Source organism: Pituophis catenifer, unplaced genomic scaffold (assembly GCF_029215685.1).
Source record: "Pituophis catenifer annectens isolate HBS135680 unplaced genomic scaffold, rPitCat1.0.hap2 SCAF_2, whole genome shotgun sequence".
Lineage (NCBI taxonomy): Eukaryota > Metazoa > Chordata > Lepidosauria > Squamata > Colubridae > Pituophis > Pituophis catenifer.
In genome coordinates, this window is record NW_027256882.1 from 14,688,398 (window position 1) to 14,700,846 (window position 12,449).

The window sequence follows — 12,449 nt, forward strand, 5'->3', positions numbered from 1 at the left end:
CTCCTCTCTCTCATCCAACAGGAAGCCACAGCAGGGGGACAAAAGAGCTACAGGTTGCCGACACCCATTGCTTTGGCCCGCCTGCGCCGCCATCCCTCCCCTTGCCGTAATAGCTCCATTACCTTGTTCCAGCCAGCGAGGGCTGCCCTACTTCTTTGCACGTTCACCACCTGCAAAATTGCAAGTTGCATGTACCTCCCTCTACGGCATAGATTTCCAGCCCCATCTTGAGCTGCCTGGCCGGTCCTATATCCCAGAGCTCTAGTCACAAGACTGGCCCATTGGTCATCCCAGAACAGCTCCTCCACCTGGGTGCACTGTGCACCAAAATTTTCTCACGGACCACCAGTGGTCCACGGACCACCAGTTGGTGACCTCTAATCTGGATCATTTTGGCCAGAAGACCAAGGTGGCCTCTGCTTTGAGATTTCCAGTAAAAGAGAACTCATCATTTCATGTGGTGGCCTGTAATGGAACGTGAGAATGACCCTGGAAGACAGACAGAAGCGATGCTGCCTAAGGAGCCCAAAATGAAGTAATGAGCAGAGAAAGAAACGTGGAAGGGATCTGCCCTAATTGATCCACTGCTAAAAAGATGTGGCAGGATAACTATCCTTTCAGACTTGCAAGAGTCTATTAATGTGGCCTTACAATTAACTAACCTTATTGTGTTTATTGTTTGGTCTGCTGTACTTGAGAGGCTGATACCAATCTTGCAGGTTTGAAAGTACAACTCGCCTCCTGTCTCTTTTTATCACCTGATTGGTTAGGGTGGATCCTCTCTACATTTCTTTCCCTGTCCATTACTCAGCTTCAGGTTTGGTCCTCTTTTATCTGCTCTCTCTCCCTTCCCTCATCTCCCAAGGTCTTTCTCCCATTGCATTAAGTGCCATGGTGGCACAGTGGTTAGAATGCAGGTACTGCAGGCTATTTCACTGCTCACTCCAGGTATTCAATTCTGACCGGCTCAAGGTTGACTTCCATCCTTCCAAGGTCGGTAAAAATGAGGACCCAGATTATTGGGGCCAATAGGCTGACTCTGTAAACCACTTAGAGAGGGCTGTAAAACACTATGAAGCGGTATATAAGTCTAAGTGCTATTGCTGTTGCACAGCTTTATTGGCTGATAGCTTAATGGGCAGGAAATTCCTCTAGCCCAAATCTCCATCCTCAGTTGCAGCCTTTCTGGTTTCAGGTTTACAGCTTCCTTCCCAAGAAGGAATACATCTTCTCTGTTGACCGCTTTATGGATGCATTCAATCTTCATCCCTGTCCTGAAGAACAACCAACCAGGAGTGAAAGAATTGGCACCTCAGTGCATTTTCTCCCTGAGGATTGGGATGCTTACAAGATATTCAGGGTAAGAATCAAAGCTATGATTCCCCACATGGGAGATGCTCTCATTAGGCAAGAAGTGCGTAGTAGGTTCTCTGCTGAGCTGAAGTAGACTTCTGGTACCTTCCTGGGCAGATCCATAGAGATATAGTTTCCTTGCAGGATCCAATCTGGGTCGGTCACCAGGACGAGAGGTTTCGTCTCCTGAGCTTTTGCTCTTGTGCTGGAGCCCATCCTCAGGAAACTAGCACACATTCTGGTAGAGAGAAGTTCCCTGAAGATGGGCTCCAGAATGAGTCCGAAAGCTCGGAAAGCACAATTTCTCATCCTGGTGACCGAGATTGGATCCTGCAACATTATCCTGGGACACGTATATTCGCCTTCATTCGTGATATACTTTCCTTATTTTCTTAATGATTTGTCCTTCCTAACCATCTGCTGGGATTTAATCTGACCTTACAGGTGGTCCTCAATTTATGACCATAATTGAGGCCCAAAATTCTATTGCTACTGTAAATGAGATATTTGTTAAGTGAGTTTTGCCCCATTTTATGACTTTTCTTGCCACAGTTGTTAAGTGGATCACTGCACCAAGAGTTAAGAGTCGTAGTGGCACAGTGGTTAGAATGCAGTACTGCAGGCTCTCCCACTGCTTCTCTGCTACAGACCCATCAAAAGATTGGCTTTCTGGCTATAGATGGATATTGAAAATGCCAATTTCCATCTGTTGCTTGTCTGTCCCTTTAAGTACCATGTGCAGAAGATGCAGTACTATGAAAAAAAAATTACTGGAGAGAATTGGACAATAATATATTCCTTATGGTTGGGTATATTAGAATGTACTGAAAAATAAACATTGATAAGTACTTTTCATGAGCAGAAAGGACTGTTTCTCAGTGGCTCTTTGCTTCATCTGGTAGGCCTTCGGCTTGAGCATTTTTACCAACACCAAGATACGCATCCCGGGATACTGCTCCGACCGTGGTAAGACCTGAAATGGGGAGAAAGTAATAAGGGAAGGGATCTTTTACAATCGAGCTACTTCCAGGATTGAGTGCTGGAACTCTTTCATGGATGGAGACCCCAATAGCTGAGATTTGATCCCGAATTCCTCTGTTCCACAAGGGCTGAGAGGGAGTGTTCCTTTGTTGCAGGAATTGGATATGTCTAGTCTAATGAAAAGACATGATAGAAATAGAAATAGAAATAGAATAACGGAGTTGGAAGGGACCTTGGAAATCTTTTAGTCCAACCCCCTGCTTAGGCAGGAAACCCTATACTAGTGATGGCTAACATTTTTGCCATCCCATGCCAGGAGCGGGGGGGGGGAGGGAGAGGTTGCCTATGCGCCCCATCCCCGCACAAGTGTGTGTGATCCTTCCCCCCTGCTCCCCCCGCTCCTGGCCCACAATGGCAAGGTTTTTCTCTCTCCCCAGGCTCCAGAACCCTTCTAGGAGCCTGGGGAGGGCGAAAACGGCCTTTCCCACCCCCCTGGAGGCCCTCTGGAGACAAATGGGCCATTTCCTGCCTTCGGAGGACCTTCCTGGGGGATGGAAAGTTTTCGCCCTCCCCAGGCTCCTAAAAAGGCTCTGGAGGCTGAGGAAGAGCAAAAAACGGGCCTTCCGGTCCCACCCAAAGTTGGCAAACGGGCCGTTTCCGGCCTCTGGGGGGGGTCTCCGGGAGGTGAGGAAGGCCGTTTTCACCCTCCCCAAGCTCCTAGAAAAGCTCTGGAGCCTGGGGAGAAAGAAAAACAGGCCTTCCCCACCACTACTCGAGGGCCTTCAGAGGCAGGAAACAGCCTATTTCCTACTTCCAGTGGGTCCAGAAGCCCTGAAAATTAGCTGGCCGGAGTGCACACGTGAGTGCACATGTGCACAGAGCTGAGCTTGCGTGCTCTCCGATATGGCTATGCATGCCACCTGTGGCATGCAAATGGTTATTCAATCTCTTCTTAAAAACTTTCAGTGTTGGAACATTCACAACTTCTGGAGGCAAGTTGTTCCACTGATTAATTGTTCCAACTGTCAGGTAATGTCTCCTGAGTTCTAGGTTGCTTCTCTCCTTGTTTAGTTTCCACCCATTGCTTCTTGTCCTGTCCTCAGATAGTGGTCTTCCAATATTTGAGGGGCTGCAAGAGAAGAGGGGGGGGTCAACCTATTCTCCAAAGTCTATGGAGCTTCTCAGTCATCCAGGTCCTGGTTGTCCCAAAGGTGCTTTTTCAAGACACAACTGGACTTTCTGGTTTTTCTTTGAAGGTGTTTCACTTCTCATTCAAGAAGCTTCTTCAGCTCAGAGCTGATGTTTTAAAATGTTCTGACCATGAGAGCAATCAACCAATGGGACAACTTGCCTTCAGAAGTTTCATCACTGGAAGCTTTCAAAAAGAGACTGTCAGAAATTGTGTTAGGTCTCCTACTTGGGTGGGGGGTTGGATTAGATGACCTACAAGGTCCCTTCCAACTCTGTTAATCTGTTAAAAACCAGAAAATCCAGTTGCCGCTTGAAAAAGCACCTTTGAGACTATTCTCCAAAGCATCTGAGGGCAGGACAAGAACTAGTGTTTGAAAACTTAATCAAGGAGAGGACCAACCTAGAAATAAGCTCTTTCCTGACAGAACAATTAACCAGTGATTCCACTGGCTTGCCTTCAGAAGTTGTGGGTTCTACATCATTGGAGAGTTTTAAGAAGAGATTGGCCAACCACGTGTCTGAAATGGTATATAGGATCTTCTGCTTAAGCAGCCGGTAGAAGACCTCCAAGGCCCCTTCCAGCTCTGTTGTTTCATTTTTCTGTGGCCTAGAATCCACCTGATCTTCACTGTGTCATTGTGAAAAATGATGACACCATGTGGGCAATGCCACTTACTTTCTCTTGATGCTCAAAAATCCTTGACCTGAACTCTCTTAAGCAATTGAGAAGAGCCTTGGTGACGCAGCGTTTAGAATGCAGTATTGCAGGCTAATTTTTTTTTTTTTTTTTTAAATTTGATTTATATGCCGCCCTTCTCCGAAGACTCAGGGCGGCTTACAATGTGCTCAGCAATAGTCTTCATCCTTTTTGTATATTTATACAAAGTCAGCTTATTGCCCCCACAAACTGGGTCCTCAATTTACCTACCTTAGAAAGGATGGAAGGCTGAGTCAACCTTGAGCCTTGGCGAGATTCGAACCCTGCAGTAATTGCAGGCAGCTGGTCTTAATAAGCTTAATAACAGGGTGCCTTAAACCCCTGTACTACCAAGGCTCTACCGCCTAATTCTACCGCCTACCAGCAGTTCGAATCTCACCAGGCTCAAGATTGACTCAGCCTTCCATCCTTCTGAGGTGGGTAAAATGAGGAGCCAGATTGTTGGGGCAATAGGCTGACTCTGTAAACTGCTTAGAGAGGGCTGTAAAGCACTGTGAAGCTGTATATAAGTCTAAGTGCTATTCCTGACTTGTTGAGGACCCAAATCCAACACTGTATTAATTGTGGGGTTGATAGTAACCACCACAAAGAGGGTGGAGTTTATGGGGGAATCTAACAAGTGATGTTTGAACTCTGGTACAGAGTTCCATGAAGCAAAGAAAGTGGAAAGGTTGAGGCTTCCAGGGGTGAAATTAGGACATTGTTCCCTCATTGTTCAACTGTCTGGAAGCCTCCAGTCATCCGCCATGAATTCAGGCGGACCAAGACCAAAACTGGACCTGGGAGGGGAGGGACTAATATCCTTCAAGTACAACTCATCAAATGGCTTTCTCTCTGTGTTACAGTGATGGAATTTAAGTCTGAACTTTTCCCAGTATCTGGAGAGCTTTTTCTTGCTCAGGGTCTCGTTCCAATCCCTACATTTGATGGATTAGTTGAAGTTTTTCATCCGGGATCTCCCATTCCTGTCACTCCTCCCACTCCTCAGGTTGAGACTGCCCCTAAAAGGACACCTCAGCGCTTCCTTCCTGAAACGTGGATATGGGACCTCGTTTTTGTAAAGTAAGTGGATGGCACAGTCTAAGAGATTCCCCTGGAGACCAATTTCTCCAACCTAGGGGGGCTTCCAGGCATGGAGGGCTATAACTCCCCCTCCTCCCATCATCCCCAATGGCAAATTTGAGTTGGCTTGGCTGAGAATAAAGGCAGTCGTAATCCAATACTTCTGGAAGACACCAAGAGAAGACAAGTACTTAAAATTGGTGTGGGAGGAATCTGCCTGCAATTCATTCTGTGTCAGTCTGGCCACAGCTACTCCCTAGGAAAGAAAGATCCTTGACTCCATAGGTTTTAGAGAAAATGTATTTTTACTAGAGATGCTGAATGCAGCATGGATGAGGCAAGCTCTAAAGAAAAAGCATGCGAAAATTGTGTCAGAGTTTGTTGCAATCCAGCCAGCACACAAGCAAATAATTCAGCAGGATTCAATTATACATAAGAAACTTCTCTATGTACAATAATACAACACATGATGCATGTATACAATACCCATGCAGCTTTTTCCAACGTGGTAGAGAGAAGAAGAAGTAGCAAGTAAAAGCAACACAGGCCAGGATGGAAGCAGGCTAGTGCCAGTGCACTCAAGTTCTTATATACAGAACGGTTAAATTAAGCCACGCCCAGGCTCCAAATTGTCTGTCACCAAACAGTCCCCATTGGCTGATCTGTTGCCATCTCTATTCCAATTCATGAACTGACAAATTGTATATTGAAAGCAATTCCCAATCAGGCTCTGTTCCAATGCTTTGGGAATTTGCTGTCTCAGGCACTGGTGCAAATTCCTTTCCCAGGTCTGGCATCCTTGAAGCTCGGCAGATGGCTCAGTTTGGCACCTCTGTTAATGTCCATACTACCCAGGTTTCCCCAAAAATAAGACCATGTCTTATACTTTTTTGAACCCCAAAATAAGCACTTGGCCTTATTTTTGGGGAGGTCTTATTATTTTGGGGCACATGGGGCAAGACGGGGTTCCTCTTGCCATCTTACCTTATTTCCAGCTCTGTCTCCCTAACCCAGGGGTCTGCAACCTTAAATACTCAAAGAGCCATTTGGATCCGTTTCCCACAGAAAAGAAAACACCGGGAGCCACAAAACCTGGGTGGGCGTGGCCAACTCGATGTCACTCACTTCCACCAGTAACATGACACCTCCCCAGCCACGCCTACCCAGCCAGTCATTAGGGCAGAGAACCAGTTATTAAAAAACACCGGGAACCACAAAATCCTTTAACATATCTCTCGCTCCCCTTCCTCCCTCTCTCCCCCTTCTCTCCCTCTCTCTCTGTATCTCTCTATGTCTCTCTCTCTCCCCCCCACTCCCCCTCTCTGTATCTCTCTGTCTCTGCCCTGGCCACTTCTCTATCCCCCGCCGTCACCCTTACCTTCTCAGTCCAGGTGAGGAGTGACTGGGAGGGGAGGGCGAGGGGCAGGGCCAGCCAGTGATGGGATCACCTGACAGGGAGCCACAGCAGAGGGCCCAAAGAGCCGCATGCAGCTCCAGAGCTGCAGGTTGCTGATCCCTGCCCTAACCAGAGGAAATAGTGGAGACGAGCTGCGCATGTGTTTAAATATTTTCGGGGATGTTTTATTTTCGGGGAAACAGGGTACCCAATTTCCCATAGCCGCCCTGAGTCTTCGGAGAGGGGCGGCATACAAATTGAATTAATAAATAATAAATAAATAGCATCCTTTCACACCTCCAGCAGGCTTCCCTTCCCAGATGCCCCCTTCCCCCAGGTTATGGCAGTTGCTAGTGAGCTTCAAAGACAGAGAAAATGAGCAGCTGACATCTTGATTGCAATACAGATTTTTTTTTTAAAAAAAAAAAGTAATCCTCAATTTATGACCGCAATTAAACTTCAAAATATATATTGTTAAGTGAGAAATTTGTTAAGTGGGTCGCTGCAGTTATCAAACTAGTAACACGGTTGTTAAGTGAATCTGGCTTCCCTGTTGACTTTACTTGTCAGAAGGTTGCAGGAGGTGTTCAAGTGATCCTGGGACACTGCAACCCATTATAAATGTGAATCCAAATGTAAATCATGTGAACATGGGGATGCGGCAATGGCCATAAGTATAAAAAATGGACACATGTGCTGTTCTAACTTTGAATGGTCACTAAGTGAACTGTTCTAAATCGAGGACTACCTGTATTAAATATAAAACTCTCGAGACAGTTCATGTCACAGCATTCTAACTCTATACAGAGAGTCCTTGACTTATGACCACAATTAAGACCAACATTTCTGTTGTTAAGTGAGGACCACCTACATTATTGTGTAGACATCTGATTCATTGAGGTATTTCGCACAATTGCTCTAGGATTGAGCAATCTTTTATGCTGTTTTTTCCCCCAAAAATGTATGGTTAGTGCTAAATTTATAATCCTAATTGAGCCTGGAATTATGGTCATAAGTCATTGCAGCTGTAAATTGAGGTACAGTGACCTGGCCCTGATTTTTTTTTTTTTGCCATGGTCATTAAACAAATACCATGGTTGTTAAGCAAATCCCTTTCCCCAGTGGGGGTTGCTTGCTGGAAACCAGAACTAAATGCCAGAAATCAGCAAAAAACCACTGCAAATCTCAGTCATGTGACCATGGGAGCAGTGGTGCTATTCAGCAGGTTCTGACAGGTTCTGGAGAATTGGTAGCGGAAATTTTGAGTACCCTGTTTCCCCTAAAATAAGACAACCCCTGATAATAAGCCCAATTGGGCTTTTGAGCACATGCACTAAAATAAGCCCCCCGCCCTGAAAATAAGCCCTCCCTGAAAATAAACCCGCCCCGAAAATATTTAAATGCATGCACAGCCAGTCCCCATCATTTCCTCTGGTTAGGGTTAGGGAGCCAGAGCTGGAAATCAGGTAAGATGGCAAGAGGAATCCCGTCTTGCTCCACGCGCCCCAATAAGACATCCCTGAAAATAAGGCCAAGCATTTATTTCAGGTTCAAAAAAATATAAGACAGGGTCTTATTTTCGGAGAACTAGCAAATACCACCTCTGGCTGGCCCCAGAGTGGGGAGGGAATGGGGATTTTGCAGTATCCTTCCCAGTGGTGAGTTCCTCCTGGTTCGGCCTGGTTCCACTGAGCCGGTAGCGGTGACGATATGACATCACCGAACAGGTTCTGCCACCCCACCCCCGCCCGCATTATTCTTTTATTTGACCCCCATCGCCAATCTATTGCTGCCTCCTGAGTCCCAGCTGATCGGCTAGAAGGAAGAAAACTTTAAACTCTTGCTGCGGGGCTTCAAAGGGCTGCCCTACAGCTAATCAGTGGTAAAAGGCAATTTGGTGGTAGACCGGTGCCTCCAAAAACAAATGAGTAGACCGGTGCCTGCAAAAATAAATGGGTAGACCAGTGCCTCCAAAAACAAATGAATAGACCGGTGCCTGCAAAAATAAATGAGTAGACCAGTGCCTGCAAAAACAAATGGGTAGACTAGTGCCTCCAAAACCAAATGAATAGACCGGTGCCTGCAAAAATAAATGAGTAGAGCTCTACAAGCAGTTAAAAGCCTGTTAGACCAGTACCTCTGCTAAATCCTAAAGAATTGTTACATGACCGTCAAGCCACGCCCACAAAATAAGCCATGCCCCCAGAACCGGTAGTAAAAATTTTTTAGAACCCACCCCTTATCCTTCCCCTGGAGTGGGGTGGGAATGGAGATTTTGCAGTAGCCTTCTTCTGCCATGCCCACCAAGCCACACCCACAGAACTGGTAGTAAAAAAATTTGAATTCCACTACTGCACGGGAGGCTGGTTGCCAAGTGCCCAAAATGCAATCACGAGATTGGTGTGTGTCTGTGTTTGTATGCACGCGTGTGTGCAGCCATCATACCTTTGAAAATGTGTAACTTTGGAGTGGGGGACACCATCATAACTTCAAACAATTATTTATTTATTTATTTATTTTATTTATTTATTCGAATTTCTATACCGCCCTTCTCCTTTCGGACTCAGGGCGGTGAACAGCCAGATAAAAAACATCTATACAAACATCACAGTTAAAAAATAAAGTTAAAATAATTTATAAATTTGGCCCATAATTTAAAACTTGTCAATTAAAATAAATATTAAAATTTTTAAAACTAACCCTAAAATCAGGACAGACCGGCTAGCTGAAAAAAATAAGTTTTTAGGGCCCGACGAAAAATCCGGAGGTCGGAGATCACTCGTATCTCTGGGGGTAGATTGTTCCATAGGGTAGGTGCCACCACAGAGAAGGCTCTCCTCCTGGGGGTCGTCAGCCGGCATTGTCTGGCCGACGGCACCCTGAGGAGGCCCTCTCTGTGGGAGCGAACCGGCCGGTGGGAGGCTATTGGTGGCAGAAGGCGATCCCGTAAGTACCCTGGCCCTAAGCCATGGAGCGCTTTAAAGGTGATCACCAACACCTTGAAGCGCACCCGGAAGTCCACCGGAAGCCAATGCAGCTCGCGCAGGAGAGGAGTCACATGGGAGCGCCCCGTCGCTCCCATAATCCCCCGCGCAGCCGCATTCTGCACCAGTTGGAGCCTCCGGGTGCACCCCAAGGGGAGCCCCATGTAGAGAGCGTTACAATAGTCCAGACGAGAAGTGACGAGTGCTTGAGTGACCGTGCGTAGGGAGTCCCGGTCCAGAAAGGGGCGCAACTGGCGTATCAGGCGAACCTGACAAAAAGCCCCCCTGGCCACGGCTGTCATATGCCCTTCTAAAGACAGCCGCGCATCCAGGAGGACACCCAAGTTGCGGGCCCTCTCCGTGGGGGCCAATGATTCGCCCCCAATAACCAGCGATGGCGTCAGCTGGCTATACCGGGACGCCGGCAGCCACAGCCACTCGGTCTTGGAAGGGTTGAGTCGAAGCCTGTTTCTTCCCATCCAGACCCGCACAGCCTCCAGGCACTGGGACATCACTTCCAAGGCATCATTGGGATGGTCTGGGGTGGAAATGTACAGCTGAGTATCATCAGCGTACTGATGGAACTCCACCCCAAAACCACAGATGATCTCACCCAGCGGCTTCACATAAATGTTGAGCAGGAGGGGCGAGAGGACTGACCCTTGCGGCACCCCACAAACAAGGCGCCTTGGGGTCGACCGCTGCCCCCCTGTCAACACAGATTGCGACCGGTCGGAGAGATAGGAGGAGAACCACCGCAGAACGGTGCCCCCCACTCCCAGTCCCTCCAGCCGGCGCAACATGATACCATGGTCGATGGTATCAAAAGCCACTGAGAGGTCTAATAGGACCAGGATAGAGGAATAACCCCTATCCCGGGCCCTCCAGAGATCATCCACCAACGCGACCAATGCCGTTTCCGTGCTGTACCCAGGTCTGAAGCCGGACTGGAGCGGATCCAGATAGACAGCTTCATCCAGGTACTGGGGAAGCTGTCGCACCACCACACTCTCAACAACCTTCGCAATAAAGCGAAGGTTGGAGACTGGACGATAGTTAGCCAAAATAGCCGGATCCAGGAATGGCTTCTTGAGGAGAGGCCTCACCACCGCCTCTTTCAAGGCGGCCGGCAGAACACCCTCGCTCAAAGAAGCGTTAATAATCCCCTGGAGCCAGCCTCGTGTAACCTCCCGGGAAGCCAGCACCAACCAGGAGGGACACGGGTCCAATAAACATGTGGTTGCATTCAGCCGTCCCAAGATCCTGTCCACGTCCTCGGGAGCCACAGGATCGAACTCCTCCCAGATAACACTCTCAAGGCCTGCCTCAGTCATCTCGTCTGAACTAACCCAGTCGGCGGCCAAGTCTTCCCGAATCTGAGTAATTTTATCATCCAGATACTGTACAAAATCCTCAGCTCGGCCCTGCAAGGGGTCCTCCCGCGCTCCCAGATGGAGGAGGGAGCGGGTCACCCTAAACAGGGCGGCTGGGCGGTTATCTGATGACGCGATAAGAGAGGCAAAATAGCTAGATTTCGCCGCTTTTATCGCCACTAGGTAGGTCTTAATATGAGACCTTACCAGTGTCAAGTCAGACTCGGAACGACTGGCCCTCCAACCGCTCTCTAGGCGTCTTTTCCGGCGCTTCATCTCCCTCAGCTCCTCGGAAAACCAAGGGGCTAAGTGAGTTCGGCGCCGGGTCAGAGGCCGCAAAGGCACGACCCGGTCCAAAGCCCCGGCAGCCGACCTATCCCAGGCGGCCACCAGGTCATCAGCCGAGTCATGAGCTAGAGTCTCAGGAAATGGCCCAAGCTCCATCTGGAACCTATCAGGGTCCATCAGGCGCCTGGGGCAGAACCACCTGGTCGGTTCCGCCTCCCTGCGACGGGGTACGGCGGTCAGAAAGTCAAGTCGAAGGAGCGAGTGGTCAGACCATGACAAGGGTTCAATATCTACATCCCCTATATCAAGACCACTCAACCACTGACCAGAGATAAAAACTAAGTCCAGAGTGTGTCCCCCCATATGATAAACAATTATTAAGCAACTACTTGTAGTCAGCGCTAACGATTATCCTGTGTCTCCTTGATGGAGTTCATTGCAGGTAGTCCTAGACTTACGACCATCACTGAGCCCAACATTTCTATTGTTAAGAGAGACAGTCATGTGAATTTTGCCCCATTTTACAACTTGTTAGTTAGTGACACGGTTGTTAAGTGAATTTGGCTTCCCCGTTGACTGTGCTTGTCCGAAGGTCACGAAAGGGGATTGCATGACCCCGGGACACCGCATCAGAACTATGAGTCACTTGTGAAGTATCCAAATTTTGATCACGTGCCCATGAAGAGGTGGCAATGGTTGTAAGTGCGAAAAATGATCATAAGCCACTTTTTTCAGTGCTGTTGTAATGTGGAATGTGTAAACAAATGTGTAAACAAACAGTTGTAAATCGAGGACTACCTGTAGCGGATTGCTTCCCTCACTCTCTATTCTCTTGTGTCCTTCAGTGGTTCTCAAGGAAACAGCCAATCTCAAGTCCATCAGTCTAGTAGAAAACATGATGTATCTGAAGAACCCAAAGAGATTGCACTTCCTGTGACCATCCCGGACACCATCACTGAATGGAAAGCTGGAGCTTTCTGTTTGTCAACATTCATAGGCTTCGACTTGGCCCAGCCCACTTTTCTGAAGGCCTCCCAGCAGTCCTCCAATTCAGAATAACAGAATAACAGAGTTGGAAGAGACCTTCTAGGCCAGTGTTTCTC

General features: G+C 47.9%; 1 protein-coding gene across 1 annotated transcript in view; it reads left to right on the forward strand.

Moving 5' to 3' along the window:
- LOC139309889 (alpha-1-macroglobulin-like) overlaps positions 1–12,449 on the forward strand; it is a 54,279-nt gene extending 41,830 nt beyond the window's left edge. The window contains exons 16-19 of the mRNA XM_070934079.1: positions 1,196–1,360; positions 2,256–2,319; positions 5,089–5,305; positions 12,192–12,449. Coding sequence (XP_070790180.1) covers positions 1,196–1,360; positions 2,256–2,319; positions 5,089–5,305; positions 12,192–12,405 — 660 coding nt within the window. The 3' untranslated portion in view covers positions 12,406–12,449. The remainder of the gene's footprint in view (positions 1–1,195; positions 1,361–2,255; positions 2,320–5,088; positions 5,306–12,191) is intronic.